General features: G+C 49.1%; 1 protein-coding gene across 2 annotated transcripts in view; it reads right to left on the reverse strand.

Moving 5' to 3' along the window:
• Positions 1-14,748: 14,748 nt before the first annotated feature.
• The window catches only part of LOC144121304 (uncharacterized), a 35,777-nt gene continuing 32,855 nt past the window's right edge, over positions 14,749-17,670 (reverse strand). The window contains exons 1-3 of one of the 2 annotated variants that reach the window (XM_077654447.1): positions 17,102-17,211; positions 16,862-16,946; positions 14,749-14,918 (exon numbers count right to left, since the gene is read on the reverse strand). In XM_077654447.1, coding sequence (XP_077510573.1) covers positions 14,805-14,918; positions 16,862-16,946; positions 17,102-17,157 — 255 coding nt within the window. In that variant the 5' untranslated portion in view covers positions 17,158-17,211 and the 3' untranslated portion in view covers positions 14,749-14,804. Of the gene's footprint in view, positions 14,919-16,861; positions 16,947-17,101; positions 17,212-17,670 lie in introns of those variants that run through there. The other variant, XM_077654448.1, reaches the window with a different exon arrangement.

A 17,670-nucleotide genomic window follows, 5' to 3' on the forward strand; every position in this document is an offset into this window, starting at 1 on the left:
GTTCATTCGTTCATTCGTTCTTCAATTTGTTGCTTTGAGCTAAGAGCTCTAGTGATGCAGTCCGGATTGAAGTTCTTAACAATCACTACGTGCGGCGCCTTTACATTTTGGTAGGAAACAACGCCACTCGTTTTATAGCAGCAAGCTTAGCTCACTCACCACCATCATGACCGTATTTCCGCATGATATTCAAATGGGAGCTTGGCCATCCGTCGAAACTAATCGAGGCGCGGCCAAATTCTTTTGAATTACCGAGAGTTTCATCGCATCTTATAGAAAATGAGGTTGGCGAGGCCAAACTGGGTGTCTGAGTTATCTAGTTTGCTGAGCTTCAAATTACTCGGATTTACTGCACATGAAATGTCCCAGTGCTACAACCTGCGGGAAAACAGATGAAATATGCGCAAAAGGCCTGAATATTATATGCTTAAATCTGCGCTCGTTCCGCATGCACCAGTACCATGGAAAGTTGGGCGAGTTGAATCGATAGCGTGTCTGGTTTATTCCTTTCGTCCCTGTGTTTCGCGCAATTTTATTGCGAAAGCACTTATACGTTCACCAACACCGACCAAGAATCCTGTCTCCGTACGTGCGTTCAGCGTACGATCTTGTGTCACTGCCTAGCAACCCGAGTTACTCGAGTAAGCTCACGCGTAGTAACTCGGGTAAGCTCGGGTAAGGTCGGAGGATCGTCGCGACAGCTGCGCGATCTGCGCACCAGCTGCAACCCGCGTTGCTCGGGATGAGCAATGTAGGTCGCACAATCCCTACCGGCGGCTGTAACAGGAACAGCCACCTGACAGTGCATTGGCGCATCGCTTAACAGCTGCGCCTTGCTCTGGCAGAGGTATGAGGGCTCGCCGTAATCTATGAATGTTAAGTAGAGAATGACCAATTCTGCACATATGGGCACAAACCCACAAAATATATCGCGCCCTCCCTCTAAGGCGGAGCTTAAGTGCCCCCTCCAGTTGAAGAATGAACACCTGCTTTCTCACTTCTACTCGGTTCAACTGCGTTGCAACACTGACATGCAGCACTGACATTGGCATGATTGAAACAGGAGTTTCCATCCATATCGCCAGAGTTTGTTCAAAGCACAAGAACAAGCTAATTCCCGACGAATGTATATACACTTAAGCAGGAAGGAAACGCGAACAGCGCCTGTGAACACAATATATATTGCCTGCGTGCTTTCATCTGCAGTACACAACAAGCCTGATTCGTGTTTCTGGGCAAAGGGTCCACATTACTACAATTCATAATCCGGTTCTAAAAGAATATCTCTGTGCAAACTATAAACGAGTTGTGTATGTGTTTTCGCGTTTCATTCTGGCTTGAGTACATGTTCGAGTACATAATTCGCGTTTACTTCGGTGCTTAATAGGGTATAAAGCTCGTGTAAGTTTTTGACTGAACGAGCGCCCTGTCTTCGACGCAACGGGCGCGTGCTGTTGCCGGCGATTTCCGTTTTTCGACGAGTAACAAAAACACCAACCACAACACTAGTGGTGGCCAAGTTTACGCTTGTTGCCCCTGAACTGCGCCCCGCAGGTTTTAACGCAATAGCTTTAAAGAGCCCGTGTCGCGGAAAAGCCAGCGCTGTCGTCGGTGTCGTTGATAGGGACCGAAACAATTCACAAAAAGTCCCCGGAGATGCAACCTGAGTGGCACGTCGGCCATATAGGCCACCTGACCCAGTGGCATCTTCGCAACCTGCCCACCGGATTTTGAGCACCCTGCTTGCCGTGACAGGTGACAGCTAAATAAAGGATTGGTCACTATAGTTTGGTCAGGAAGAGCACCTGCATGGGTCTCGCAAGCCCCACCAGTGGCAGCATGCACCTGCTATTGAAGGGCATGCAGTGGCGCATCGTTTAACCACTGCAGCACAGCGCCAGCTGTATGTGAGGACTCCCAGTTTTTTATGAATATTATGTAAAGAATTACCAATTCAGAATACATGGGCATTAACTCGTAACGAAATCGCATCGCGTCATAGTGTTAAGGCGGAGCGTAAGTCCCCCCCCCCCCCCAACCCTATTTTTTTTTCCTTTTTACTGCCGCGCTTCAGGCTTGAAGCGCTTTCTGTTACAGTCAGGCGAGCGGCCACATAGGTGAGCTGTGGTTTGACGTCGCGGGCAGCTCTTTCATTTCGCGTTGGCCGTCCAGTACTAATGCAGTTGCTGCTTTCCAGTTCAGGCCTGATGCAGCGAACGAAGCAGGGAGTTTCTACAGGCTGCCCTGCTGGCATACGAAGACGGCTTTGTTAGCAGCACGAGGTTGAAATTCGTTATGATCACAGCTATTGTAGCAGCTGCGTGTTGACGCCGACGTTGCGATTTCTAAGGCGAAGATAAATTTAAGAAATGCATTGTTCAAACCTTAAGAAAAGATATAGTTACTGACAAGAATAGAAAAAAGTGTCGGCGAAAAACGGCGACCTGAGGCAGACATTGCCTGTGTTCGCTTCATTCCTTATCGAGAGCTTCGCATTGTATCGAATACTGGGAATCCAGCACGAAGGAAATTTTCGAAACAGACTACTAATGCTCTTGCACATTGCTCACATGCACTGGGGAACGCTGCGGAATTCTTTTGCCGTTCTTTTCTTTCCATTATTTGTGAGCGCTGTCCTAACGGATTGTGGTTAGAGTGGCGAGGAGAGTCTGCGACACGGACTTCCTCAGCTGTTTTCACTTCGCCACAGGTAGGAAATGTGTTGCCGTGCCCGCGAATAGCGCCGGACCCTCACTTACGTAATGCAGATGCCCATATACAAGCATGCCACAACGCGCATGACAGGAGAATGAGTCGTCCGCAGCGCTCCCGTTAGATAGCGGACGATCAGAAAGGCATGGATAACACATTAAGCGTTGGTTTTAATGCGAAAGCGTTACTAGTCCCATTAGGAGAAAACCCGGCGGCGTGTTAAGTGTGTGTACTCGAAGATGGTACAGAAAATCCCAACGATGGCAAGAAAAATAGGGGACGTCATCAAGCGGCCGCTGGACGCATACAGGAAGCAAAAATTGAGAATTATTTTTTTTCTTAGGATAGGAAATGACCTAGTGACTGTCTCACATCTCGGTGGACACCCAAACCACGCCGACAGAGAATGGATAAAGTAAGGAGTGAAAGAAGAGCTTTAGGAGCAATGAAAAGGGAGAATTAAGCAGGTGAGGATCAGGTAACAGCACATCTGTTGAAGGACGGAGGTGAGATTATGCTGGAAAACTAGCCACCCTGTATATGCAATCCCTTGAGGTCAACCTCGAGCTTGGAAGAACGCTAACATCGTCTTAATCGATAAGAAAGGAGACATGAAGGCCTTGAAAAATTACAGACCAGTTAGCTTACTGTCCTTTGCCTATAACGTATTTACTAAGGTAATCGCCAAAAGAGTCAGAACAGCCTTTGGTTTCAACGAACCATATGATCAGGCAGGATTTCGTAAAGGGTACTCGACAAGAGACCATGTACACACTATCAATTAGGTGATAGAGAAATGCGCTGAATATAACTAACCCTTACACGCATATTGCCTTTATGTGTAACGAGAAAACATTTGACTCAGTCGAAACTTCAGCAGTCATGAGGCATTGCTGAATCAAGGTGTAGAAGAGCCTTTGCAAAAACGCTGGAAGATATCTATAGCGGGTGCACAGCTGCCACAGTCTTCCATAAAGCCAGCAATATAATTACAATAAAAAAATGTGTCAGGAAAGGAGACACGATCTCGCCAATGCTTTTCACCGCCTGTTTAGAAGAGGTATCCAGAGGCCTGGATTGGGAACAGTTCGGGATAAGAGTTAATGGAGCATACCTTAGTAATCTGTGATTCGCTGGCAACATTACCTTGCTAAATCACTAGGGAGATGAACTTCAAAGCATGATCCATGAGTTAGACAGGCAGAGCTGTACTTTGGGTCTAAAGATGAATATGCCGAAAACCAAAGCAATGTTGACCAGACTTTGAAGTGAAAAACTGTTCCCAATTGGAAGCCAGATGCTCGAACTGGTAAGGCAGTACGTTTACATAGGGCAGGTATAGTGACCGCTGATCCGGATCTTGAGAGAGAAATAACTAGAATAATAAGAATGGAGTGGAGCGCATTTAGCAGGTTTTCTCAAATCATGAATGGCAGTTTACCAATATTCCTCAAGAGGAAAGTGTACAACAGCTGTATCTTACCGGAACTAACGCATGGGGCAGAAGGATAGCGCAGCCAGCAATGGACAGGAAAATGATATGTGTAACGTTGAGAGACAGGAAGAGGGCAGAGTGCGTCAGGCATCAAACACGGGTTAATGACATCTTAGTCGAAATCGAGAGAAAGAAGTGGGCTTGGGCAGAGCACGTACTGCGAAGTCAAGATAACCGCTGGGCCTTAAGGGTAACACAACAGATTCCAAGGGAAGGGAAGCGTAGCAGGGGGCATCAGAAAGTTATGGTTTGGTTTATGAGGGTTTAACGTCCCAAAGCGACTCAGGCTATGAGAGACGCCGTAGTGAAGGGCTCCGGAAATTTCGACCACCTGGGGTTCTTTAACGTGCACTGACATCGCACAGCACACGGGCCTCTAGAATTTCGCCTCCATCGAAATTCGACCGCTGCGGCCGGGATCGAACCCGCGTCTTTCGGGCCAGCAGCCGAGCGCCGTAACCACTCAGCCACCGCGGCGGCTCATCAGAAAGTTAGGTGGGCGGATGAGATTAAGACGTTTGGTGGGACAGCGTGGAACGCAGCTTGCACACGACAGCGTTAGTGTAAGAGATATGAGAAAGGGCTTTCTCCTGCAAGTGGGCCTTGTCAGGCTGGTAATGAGGACGAAAGAAGAAAAAGTTGCCGTATAGTGGAGGGCTCCGGAATAATTTCGACCCCTGCTGACCTTTACCATGCACTGTCATCGCAAAGCACTCACGCTGCTTTGTGTGTTTCGCCTCCATCTAAGTGCGGGCTCCATCGCCTAAAGGTTAATTTAACCTTTTATTTATTTATTTTTAATTTTTAATTTCTGGTTTTCTATTTCTTTACGTATATGTTGCTTAATAACTGTTGCCTAATCAACTTTTACATTTTTATTTTATTTACCGCAAAACTTATAATTGAGAATTGGTGTTGACAACTTCCGTCTACAACTTCCGTCCACGCCATTCATGAGCCAAGAAAGGCTTTTGCCTTAAAATCACTTTTTACATCAAAATTGTAACGCAACCGTTAGTCGCACAGCGTTGCCAGTGGTGCTTTGCGATTTCATTTTGCATATAGCATACGTTTGTTGTATTCTTCCAGTAGTTTCATGGCATAAACCTTCTGTAGTAAGTTAGCGCTCGCCCTGTAGGCTCCTTATCTCTGTCCCGTTGTGCTGCGCTATGTCTTCTAATATGCTATAAAAACAGGCCAACCCCCACTTTGTCAAGATACGTCGCTTTGTCAGGTTGGAGAATGGCTTGCGACAGGTTTTGTTTGGTTTAGTTTATGGGGGTTTAATGTCCCAAAGCGACTCAGGCTATGAGACACGCCATAGTGAAGGGGCTCCGGAAATTTCGACACCTGGGGTTCTTTAACGTGCCTTAACGTGCTTTAAAATGCTTTAACGCGCTTTAACATGCGGCACGTATTCGAACCGGATGTCCGAGTCTTTCACTCGGACCTCTGTGGATTCAGCGTTCGGAGTGCACAACCTCCGTCGAGGTTGAAAGCTGATGGTGACACGAATGATTTCGCCTTCACTGCACGTAAGGAGTCTTATGTGCCCTCTGAATTTTTTCGAGCATGGGCATGACTGAATTTCGTCGAGTTTTTTGTTTGTATCGTTCTGTGGCATTGAAACTAATGGAGTGATAGGTTTGCGACAATTTTTATGCTCTTCCTTCATGTTTAACGGATTATTTGCGAGGTGTAGCCTTTGCGATATGAATGAGACGCGCTTAAGCAATCCGGTCCTGTGAGTCATCGAGCCCTACCAAACACCAAAGAGCGAGCCGGGCTTGTTCGTTTCCCTAATGTTCTTCAAGAGTGCATGCGGGCAGCTCTTACTTGTTTAGTTTTTTTATGTGTCCCATATGGCAGGACAGCTAGACATTCTTTTTATGATGCATTTTTGTCGATATTTGAGTGTATTCGTCGCGACAGCGAGAAGGATTAGAGAACACGTGCACGGCTTTTCTTTCTTAAGTCTCACTGGACGCGAATCGAAGCGTGGCATGCCCCTCAGCAGTTCCTCGGGTAAACGATAATTAAAACCTTCATCGCATATTTTTTGTCGAAGAGATTTGTTCGCCCTTGAAAATACCACATGCGGCAGCGGCATTTATTGCTTTTCATTTGAGGAGCCAGAGGTAGAGCATACACATCGGACGAGTGGGAAGAACATGAATAGACATGAAAGAAGCGGATGCTCTGGCATGCCGTTGTTAACAGATATTCGGCCGCTCTGTAAACGGAAGTTCAATGTTTGGCTGTCACTTCCGGTGGAGTCTGTATACTGTGTCACAAAAAAGCATATTCTTTCAGTAACTTAATCATAACGATATCTTTAAAATATAGCAAAAAAATTTCAGGTTAAGTTTTGTCTCAAAACCTGCATCCTGCCTCTTGGCGAACTTATGTGTTTCGAGAACCCTCAGGAAGCAAGGAATTCACATAGCAGCGACTGTCCCTGCAGCTTCGTGCACATGAAACGGCGCTCACTGTAAGCATACAAGCGATAATAAAAAGCGGCGTTGTAATTACACCGATAAAACCTGCCGACCTTCACTCAAGCTGCCTGTTAATCTAGGTGCACACCACAGCGGCAGCGTGCAAAGCGGGAGCTAACAGTGCGCAGCAGGGCCACAAAACACCAATATTTTAATGTGCACAGCTGCAGAAGAACAATGATTTTATGAGTCATACAGCCACAGAGGCTCGAGCGCGTTTGAATACGGCACATGCTGTTAGATCTTATAGCGCACCGCATGGTTAACTGCGTGCTGGATCTTAGTGTGGACTGCTGTGTGCACGCATAACAATGGAAATGTATGGCTCTCCACACAAAAAAAAGAAGCATGCGGCGCACCGTCTCCTGACTCAGGCGCACATTCCCTTGATGAAGCAACTCTGATTTCTCAAGGATAGTTCTGGCGTCAAACCTAGCCCTAGGACTTCTATATGGTTGCTACTCGTAGACCTCGAAGTGGTTAGCTAAACGCATTTTTGTCCCAGTCATATTTCAAGAGCCCAGCTTGGCTGTATACAAGAAAAAACAAGGCCGGCCAGGACATATACCGTTGCTGTTTACGGGACCAAGACGAATGCGATGTAAACGGCTGGTGAAAATTACTAAGAGAAGGCACTTAGATGGGCTTCTTGGCAACACAAAGTGAAAAAAAGGGAGGGGGAAGCGTCAAGGTTCTTTCCAACGTTTCGAGGCTTTCCTGAAGGTTCCCCTAATGTTTCCACCTCCCTTGTTCACTTTTTGTGGTCACCAGTATAGCAGGTGCCAGCTTCGTGAAGCGACCTTAGGAGTGACCGAAACGTTGCATCAGTACTCTGTTCCAAGTCAAATCACTGGAGGAATGTGCGCTTTGAACTGAGGGTTTATCAAGGAAAATACAAAGTACGAGGAGTCGCTTGAAAAAAAGACGAGGGAAACTTTTTAAGAAAGAATTCGATCTGTGTCCCATTGCGACTGGTGGTTACGCAGACACAAGCGCCATTGAATCCTGCACAAGGTGCCTACTTGCCGCGAAGGCTCAGGGTCTATGCGTTCGGCAGCTGACCACGAGAGCGTCGCATCAACTCTCTGCCGCGTTTTGATGCAAGCGTAAGGCAAGAAATGTCAGCGTGCTCGTCGATGTTAGTACACGCGACAGAATCGCATAGGGGTCGAAATTACTTCCGAGCCGTGCACTACGTCGCCTGCTTCTCTCTACCGTCTATCAGCCTTCTTCTTCTCTTCACCCGCTCCGCGGTTGAGTTGCCGACAGATAGAGACATTTTCTGCGTAACCCCTTTCTTCACACCCAATATTCGCTTTCGTTCTCATGCTGTCACATATCCTTTGCGGTGTGCCGCTTAGCCTGTAATTATCCGGTGCATCGCGTGCGAAAGTGTGAAAAATGGTAATACATTTCATTTCTGCTCGCTAAACTACATGAATTGCTAAAGTAATGGCAGGAATGATCTTTTGCAGCACACTTATTCAAGGAATATACTAAAGCAAAAGAGGCTGTCGGGCGAGGTGGTTTCTATTTTCTAATGCCGCGAGAATTGCGCGACGGGATGACGAAGAGCGAGAAGACATACGTTAGTGTGGACAATGTAAAGACAGAAAGAACGAAACTAAGAATAAAATTATTCGGCGGTGGTCGCCAGCAAGTAAAATGTGCAGCGATGTTTAGCGCAATTCATCATGCCTATACATTATTGAAGGAATGTCAGGGCTGCAGCGGTCATAAAAGAGGAGCCTGCTGAAAGTTCAAATTATGCGAGCGATAATCCTAATACTAAAGAAGCCTAAAATTTCTTTGACTTGAAAGGGGTTTAATAGCTCAGGCACCACCAGAACCAGGAAGGAAGAACCAGGCGCAGAACGAGGCCTTCTAGGCGTCCGCGGTTATTCTAGAGCCCGGCAGCAGCACGCGCTCAGCGATAGCACTGCCGCTAACCTCGTTGTCACATTTCGTCTTTACAATGGCCCCCGGGGATGAAAGGAGCCATCCTGGCGACTCAAGGTGTAGTGCAGATCAAGGGGTCATGGTAAGGCTTGAGGCGACTGACATGCACCGTTTCACGGCCACGACGGCGAAGGTCAGAGGAGGGTGTTAGTGGTTAGACGACATAGTTCACAGGGGAAGGTTGAGAAAGAACACGGTAAGGCCTTGATATTTGGCTTGGAATTTGGACGACAGGCCAGGAGAGCAGCAGGGATCCAGAGCCAGACAAGTGAGCCGGGGAAAGGGGTACGTGAGTTTGACTACCGAATCCCGACGCTCTTTTTGTCGATTCTGGTCAGCGGACGTGAGGGAACGGGCGAGCTGGCGGCATTCCTCGGCATACTTGGCAATTTCAGAAGCAGTTGCGCAGTCAGATGCATCAAGATGGTAGGGAAGAATGGTGTCAATCATGCTGGTAGGTTCGCGGCCGTAAAGAAGAAAGAACGGAGAATAGCCTGTGGTGGACTGGACGGCGGTAATATATGCGTAGGTGACGAACGGAAGAACGAGGTCCCAGTTGGAATGGTCGGGACTTATATGCATGGTGAGCATGTCACCGAGTGTCCGGTTAAACCGTTCGGTGAGGCCGTTGGTCTGAGGATGGTACGCTGTGCAGGTTCTGTGAACGATGCGGCACTCTTGCAGAAGCGCCTGGACAACCTCGGATAAAAACACACGGCCGCGGTCGCTCAGAAGCTCACGAGGGGCGCCGTGGCGGAGAATGAGCTGGCGGAGAATGAAGGCCACGTCTCGCGCTGTAGCCGCCGGAAGAGCCGCCGTTTCAGCATAGCGCGTGAGATGGTCTATGGCGACTATAACCCAACGGTGACCTGAAGGGGTAGAGGGCAGGGGCCCGTAAAGGTCGATGCCGACGCGTTCAAAGGGACGGGCAGGGCAAGGTAATGGCTGCGATGGGCCAGAAAGGCGCTGTGACGGAGACTTGCGGCGTTGGCACGCAATGCATGAGTGAATGTACTTGCGTAAAAAGCTGTACATTGCACGCCAGTAGTACCGGTGCCGAAGTCGAGTGTAGGTTTTCAAAACACCAACATGAGCAGTCTGGGGGTCGGCATGGACAGAGGCGCAGACTTCAGCTCGCAGTTGGCGAGGGATGACGAGGAGCCATTTTCGACCGTCGGGCATGTAATTGCGACGATAGAGGAGACCGTCATGCAGAGTGAAGTGGCGGGCTTGTCGCCGAAGTGAGCGAGAGGCAGCTGCCGTAGGGGGCCCAGACAGATGGTGCACGAGAGATGTAATCCAGGGGTCCTTGCGCGGTTCCACAAGCATGTTTACCGGGCGCAACGATGACAGCTCGGAGTCAATGATCGAGATGGTCGCAGTGTCGGAAGGCAGCGGAGACAGGGAGAGGGCGTCAGCGTCAGAGTGCTTACGGCCAAAGCGATAGACGACTCGAATGTCGTACTCCTGGAGGCGCAGAGCCCAGTGGCCAAGGCGACCCGATGGATCCTTCAACGATGACAGCCAGCACAAAGCGTGATGATCGGTGACTACGTCGAAGGGGTGGCCGTAGAGGTATGGTCGGAATTTAGTTATCGCCCACAAAATGGCCAAGCATTCTTTTTCTGTGACGGAGTAATTGATCTCGGCCTTGGACCGCGTGCGGCTCGTATAGGCGACAACGTATTCTGGAAATCCAGGTATTCGCTGGGCGAGCACAGCACCAATGCCCACGCCGCTAGCATCCGTGTGTACTTCTGTCGGGACGTTAGGGTCGTAATGGCGAAGGATGGGAGGTGAAGTAAGGAGTCGACGTAGGGTAACAAAAGCTTCATCGCACTCAGAGGACCATGACGACAAGGAGTACTGGGCTTGAAACCGCGTCAAAGGCGAAATGATTGTATCGAAATTTCGGATGAAGCGCCGAAAGTAGGAACAGAGGCAAATGAAACTCCGCAGTTCTTTGAGAGTAGAGGGCTTGGGAAACTAGGCAACAGCGCGAAGCTTTGCCGGATCCGGAAGGATGCCCGCTTTGGATACGACATGGCCGAGTACGGTCAGTTGGCGCGCGCCGAAGTGGCATTTCTTCAAATTTATTTGCAGGCCGGCGGCGGTGAGGCAGGTCAACACTTGGCGCAGACGAGTCAGATGTGTGGAGAAGTCGGCCGAGAAAACAACGATGTCATCGAGGTAGCAAAGACACGTCTTCCAGCGCAAGCCGCGCAAGACGTTATCCATCATGCGTTCGAATGTTGCGGGGGCATTGCAACCAAACGGCATGACGTTAAATTCGTATAGTCCGTCGGGCGTGACGAAAGCAGTTTTTTCACGATCGCATTTGGACATGGGGATTTACCAGTATCCATAACGCAGATCCAGGGACGAAAAGAATTCCGCACCTTGCAGACAATCGAGGGCGTCATCGATGTGTGGTAGAGGATAAACGTCTTTCCTAGTGATTGTGTTTAGGCGGCGATAATCCACACAGAATCTTATGGAGCCATCTTTATTTCGAACCAGCACGACCGGGGATGACCAAGGGCTGTGCGACGGCTGTATAATCTCAAGCTCGAGCATGTCGTCCACTTGCTCGCTGAGGACTCGACGCTCTGCCGCTGACACGCGATATGGGCGCTGTCGCAGAGGTGGATGGGAGCCGGTATCGATGGTATGGTGGACATGTGAAGAACGCCCGAGGGGAGACTGGCACGCGTCAAACGATGAACGAAATTGGTGTAACAGGTGGAACAGCTGGTCACGGTAGGGAGAAGGGAGATCTTGATCGATGGCGCTATACAGAATGTCAGAGGGCGGTGGGGGTGACAGGGGAACAGGAGTAAGAGAGTCCAGCGATGGCGGGAGAGCAGTTTCTCGGTCGTCGTCAAGTTGCAGAAGTTCAGCCGGTTCGACGCACCCAAGGCATCCACCATGAATCAGGGTCACTGGAGATGAGAGAGGGTTGCTGACGAGCATGGCTGTCGTTCCGGAGGTTACCGTGAGGACTGCGAAGGGTAGCGGCATGTTCTTGCGGCGAAGAAATAACTCCGAGGGGGTAAAGAGTACAGTTACAGCAGGTTGGTTGCGCGGTGAGGCGCACGAGAGGGATACAAGGACAAAGGAATTTGCCGGGAGCTCGACATCGTGAGACAGGTGTACTTTGCCCGGATATTCAGGAGACGGTGCGGCCGGCTAGGCGTTGGGCAGGGCAGAGAAAGTAACTTCGGCGCGGGCACAATCGACGACGGCGGAGTGCTCAGAAAGAAAGTCCCATCCTAGAATTACGTCATGGGAGCAAGAGGAGAGGATCAGGAATTGAATGATGTACAAGACGTCTTGAATAACGACTCGCGCGTTGCAGGTTGCGAGCGGCTCGACCTGTTCGGCGGTAGCAGTGCGAAGAGAAACTCCCGAAAATGGCGTCATGACTTTCTTCAGTTTTCAACAAAATTTCGCGTCCATAATTGAGACAGCAGCTCCGGTGTCCACGAGAGCACAGGTTGCAACACCTTCGACAAAAACATCAATAACGTTTGTTGGTGAGAGCAGAGGCCTTGTAGAGTTCCCAGGGGACGCAGCTCTTGCCTCGGGAACTGCGCTCATTAGTTTTCCGCAGCGGAAGGGCTGGCCCGACGGCGCATAGGAGATAGGGAACGGCGCCGCGGAGAAGAGGAACGATGAGAGGTGGCAGCCTGGCGGTTGGTGGAGAAGGCAGGAGGCAATGGGTCCGCTTGCACGCGGGGCGGCTGTATGTAAGACCCATACGCAGATGGTGGCAGGACGTCAGCAGGCGAAGAAGGACGTCTGCGGCAGTAGCGGGCTACATGGCCAGCGAAGCCGCAGGCAAAGCAAATAGGCCTATTGTCGCGAGTACGCCACAGACGACCGTAGTGCGAGACTGCCGGCGTGAAGCGAGGCGACGGTTGTGCCACCTGAGCCCGATACGAGAAATCAGGTGGGGGCGTCGAAGGTGGCGGCGCTTGAGTGGCGTCTTGAAAAGGGCTCAAGGGATGGGATGGTGGACTGGCAAGAACGGCGGAGTACGTAAGAGGGGCAGCCACAGGTTGCTGGGGCAGGGGTGGCAGGGCCTCCGCGACTTGGGCTCGGATCGTCTGCTGAAGGGTGGGAGACAGCGCTGGCGGGGGGTTCCGAACTCCAGAGATGAGCGCTAGTTGGCGTGCGATCTCCTCTCGAATGAACTTTTGAATGTCATGCCTGAGCTGCTGCCCTCCTGCGGTCTCGACATCAGCGGACAGGACGTCGGCAGGCTGTACGGTGCGACGAGTGAGGACGCGTTGCTTGCGGAGCTCCTCGTAGCTCTGGCACAAGCTGATGACGGAGGCCACGGTGGCCGGCTGCTTGGCTAGAAGCATTTGGAACGCATCTTCATCGATACCCTTCATGATATTTTGGATCTTATAAGCCTCGGTCATATCGCTGTTCACGCGCTTGCAAAGATCCACCACGTCCTCAATATAACTAGTAAATGTCTCGCCAGGCTCCTGAGCCCGTTCGCGTAAGAGCTGTTCGGCGCGAAGTTTGCGCACGCCAGGACGGCCAAATACCTCAGTGAAGCTCGTCTTGAACGTGGACCATGTGGCGATATCGGCTACGTGGTTACGGAACCAGAGGTTGGCGACATCAGCCAGGTAAAAGAAGACGTTGTTTAGTTCCATGGCGTCGTCCCAGCGGTTGTGCGTGCTGACGCGCTCGTAGGAAGCCAGCCAGTCCTCGACGTCAGAGTCGCCGAGCCCACTGAAGGCAGCCGGGATAAATCAATCTTTACAGATTGATTTATTCTCTAAATAATGAAAAAGCTGTTATGAAAGAAGCCGTTCAAAGCATATTTGAGGCGTCTTTGCTCCCCTTATTATGCATCAACAGCAGAGAAAAGCCGCAAAACACAACAAATTACTCAGCAATGAAGCTTCATGCCTCTTTTGTGGATGCACATGGTATCTAAAGAGCGCCTTCACGTAGTGTCGTACACATATCTCACGTGTATCACCGGGTCATTAAGTAATCATCATCCCCGTGCGCATTCTTGAGAAACATGAAAGGTGTTCTTATCCTACCATTTTCCGAGCTCCCCGCGCCACCTCCGCACTGGGCAACAAACAAGACGAAGCGGCGGAGGGCTCGTGAGGTACGCTGGGCCTAGTCATGCGACCTTGCTGCACCCCCCCCCCTTCCACCTCTGCGCCAGTGCCCAGGCGATGAAGGGACCATCTTAGCCGCAGATAAGACAAAGTGGCCACGGACGCGTGAGCAGTGCTTGGGCTGACTTACTGCTCTGCTTACGGACTGCTTATTGATGGCCATTGTGGGTGAGCTCACTATAACATCTTTCCGGTGTAAATATAATGACAATGCCAGCAATAAAATGCTACGTGCGAACAAACAAAGCTCCCAATTCGTCAACGGAATGGGGGAAAGTACCAGATACCGACACCAACATAATGGGGGGCCGGTGTAGATGGGATCATTAGCATCATCAGCCTGACTACGCCCACTGCAGGGCAAAGGCCTGTCCCATGTCTCTCCAATTAACCCTCTTCTTTGCCAGTTGTGGCCACCCTCTACCTGCAAGCTTCTTAATCTCATCCGCCCACCTAAATTTCCGCCGCCCCCTTCTACGCTTGCCTTCTCTTGGTATCCACTCCGTTACCCTCGAGGACCAGCGGCTATCTTGCCTACTCATTGCATGCCCTGCCCAAGCCCATTTCTTCCTCTTGATTTCGACTAGGATTTCTTTAACCCGCACTTGTTCTCTCAACCACCCTGCGCGCTTCCGCAGCGACAAGCTAGATCGGCGTGTTGAGATAGATTTGAAATCGGAAGCCGTCCTAGCATCTCCTGCTTTCATCAGTTGGAATTGCGAGTCGGGGTCTAGATGGCAAGGTTATCCCCAGTTTTTAAGCGCTGTTGACTGGAACTTATTAAATGTTTTAGGATAATATTTGTTTGCTTGAAGTGCAAGACTGCTGCAGTCAATCGGGCTCTTGATGTTGCTGAATACATTCATGATGATCCCCAAGACGCACCCGGAAGGACTTCTATTATGGAATTTAAAGCAGGTCACGCATATTGTCTTCCATTGGAAACCGTTTATTGGTCCACAGAGCGCCGCGTTATTGCACAGCTTAAATGCCCCAAAAGCATGTGCCTGGTTCAGCCCAAACGCCATGGTAGGCTCCGTCTGGAACGCATACGGCTCCAGCCGGGCAGCCGTAGCTTAGGACTCCGTATCTGACGCACTGATCGCAAAACGAGAAAGGAAAAAATGCAAGGTTAAACATTTTTTACACAGAAAAAAATATTTCGCGCAGTCCTTCGCTGCAGTGTGACACGGGCAGAGAACTGGTGACCTCTGCAGCAGTGGGCACATTTCATCGTTAATATCTGCTTAGTGGTCAACCATAGCCTCCAGCACGAGACATGATGCATTGTGAGCATAACGTTTACAGGAGGCCAAACCAAACATGCGCTGAGAAGTATGATCTCTCGTTGCCCAGAAGAGACGCGCAGTTATAAATGCAGGAAAAGTCCATATAACCGATGATATAAAAAAGAAAACTGGCTAACGATAGGTCTTCATGCTCAGAATATTCATTATCCTTACCTGTGTAACAAGTAAGCCCTGCAAAGCGTAAACAAAGTAAATGGTAACCTCTTAGTATGTCACGAAAGTACCACTGAAACTAGTCGTTTCTGAAGTTCAGAATTCTGGCGGATCAGAACCAGAGATAGCTTTGCAGCTGCTGCATGAATTTAAATAATTCGATAAGGTTAAAAAAGTGGGCTCATCGCAAACCTTTTCAGGGCAACAAACAGCCTAATCTAAAAAGGCGCAATTACTATGTGGTCTACAGTGATTTGCATAGCAAGAGGAAGAAGTCATGAGGGAGGATATTTCGCCATCAGCAGATTACCCACGATACAATCACAGCCTGCAGATAATCCGATATCAACTGCAGACAATTTCTAGCTGCGATATTCAGCGTACGCGCTCACACGTTCACTAAACGCAATTTTAGCAATCACTCCAAGCACTATCAGTCTGCTACTGCCGGGATTCTTGCTGCTAAGCATTTTGTATGGCAATGAATATTCAACAGGATTTCTTACATGCGGAAAGAAAGTCCGTTTAGCTTCTCGCCTTGGGATATTTGACAAGTTTAATATGAAATTTTTTCGGGATTGAAATTGTCCCATTTTTTGTATATAAGTTTTTAGCCAAAATCTTTTCTGCCGCCGACGCTGTCGCTAGACCTGCATATATACGACACCTGTACGCTCTATCCCGCAGGTTTGCCAGCGGAGTCATCTTGAAGGGACAGTGGAGACGAGAGGAGGATTTCACTGTTAGTCCTCGCGGTGCGCAACACAGTTCATCACAAGAGATGATGCTCATGTAATGCTCCACTATATCTGTGCAACACAACAAATATAGAAGGAAGTGAAAGGAAGCTCATAAATTTATTGATGTTGTTTCTATAACAGTGTCTGTTTTCGGCCAGTAACAGTGTTACTTATGTCATGATTCCTTAAAATTACATGCCTGAAAAAGAGGTGCCGTAGTCTATGCGAGTTTCCTGAAGAACTTTTCATAGAGCACAGCAACACAAAGAAGTGCGAATTACGTGCCTGCTTGGTTTACCAGGGAAGCAAAACCAGGCAAGCAAAACCAGGCAAGCAAATTTACCAGGCAAAAAAAACACAAAGCTTGCGCTGTCCGCCACCTTCGTAGTGCATGGATGGCCGCAGGCCCTTTTTTCTCTCCAGCTAATTTTAAAAATCATCCTGACTAAACTAGAACGTAATGACTACTCAGCATTCACTGTTGGGATAACAGCCCTCGTGCATTTTGTGGCCTGTTTGTCTACAGAGGCAGCGTGCGCTTAAAGCCCTCCTGGAGCTTGAGCTCAAGATCAACAACAAAGCTTACTCAGTAAGCCTTAACTACGATATACTACAGCAGGGGATGAGAAGGGCGAGAGATTTGGTCGGATACAGTTCACGACTACAAAGCTGGCTGGCAGTGACACAAATAGCTATATCGCTAAAACATGCATTCAGCCCTCGAACGTACCGACATTGCATCTAAGCTGCAGCCTCTGGCTGAAATGCTGCGTGTTCAGTTAATCAGCGAAAAAACTATTTTACTTAAAAAAGAAAAGAGGTTTCAAGGGCAACTCACAGTGCCACAAGGATAAGGTCCGTTCAATGCGACGGCTCCAAATTCGGCCTCATGGGAAAAATACTCTGCGGATGATCTTCCAATGCTGCAACAATGACAGAGCTTATAAAAACTGCCATGCTTATAATTTCACTCAGTAATGCCAAGAAGAGGTTTTCACGACAGCACATTGAATTCTCATTTCTCTTTTCAAACTATAGATTAGGTTAATTTTTAAATATATGCTAACGTTATACTCACATCGCAACGACAGCGGCGAGAAGAAGAGTGAAGGACAGCAGCTTTCCCTGAGTCATGGTTGGATGATATCAAGAAGGCCCTCTGAAACGATCTCTTGTGGGCATAATCTGCGCACCTGAATTTATACTGCTCCACTGACCTCGTTCGTACTGGGGAGCTTTACGGTTTGACTCAACAAAATGCCAAAATTTTCACCATTTTCAGCGCCTCTTCTTGGACCTCTTACAACAGTAAGGCCTTGACAAGTAGAACATTATTGTTTGAATAGGAGCACTGCCCCCCTGTTTCAAAGCATGGGTTGCGAGGAACAAAGCATTGACCTGCGGGGCTTGCAGCAATAAAATCTTGAATGAACAAGAACAAAGCAGAAATGATTTAAGAATGGCTCGACCAACGAAGAACCATTTGTCACGTCCACGAGATAAGCAGAGAGCCAATGACCTTTTAAACAATTACATCACGCGTGTTACCGATTTCAAATATTCGCACAGCTATACTTCGCTCTTGCAGCCACTAACTGTCGTTAATGCAAAAGAGGACGCGTTGAAATGCACTGAGATGGATACGGT

Source organism: Amblyomma americanum, chromosome 2 (assembly GCF_052857255.1).
Source record: "Amblyomma americanum isolate KBUSLIRL-KWMA chromosome 2, ASM5285725v1, whole genome shotgun sequence".
NCBI lineage: Eukaryota > Metazoa > Arthropoda > Arachnida > Ixodida > Ixodidae > Amblyomma > Amblyomma americanum.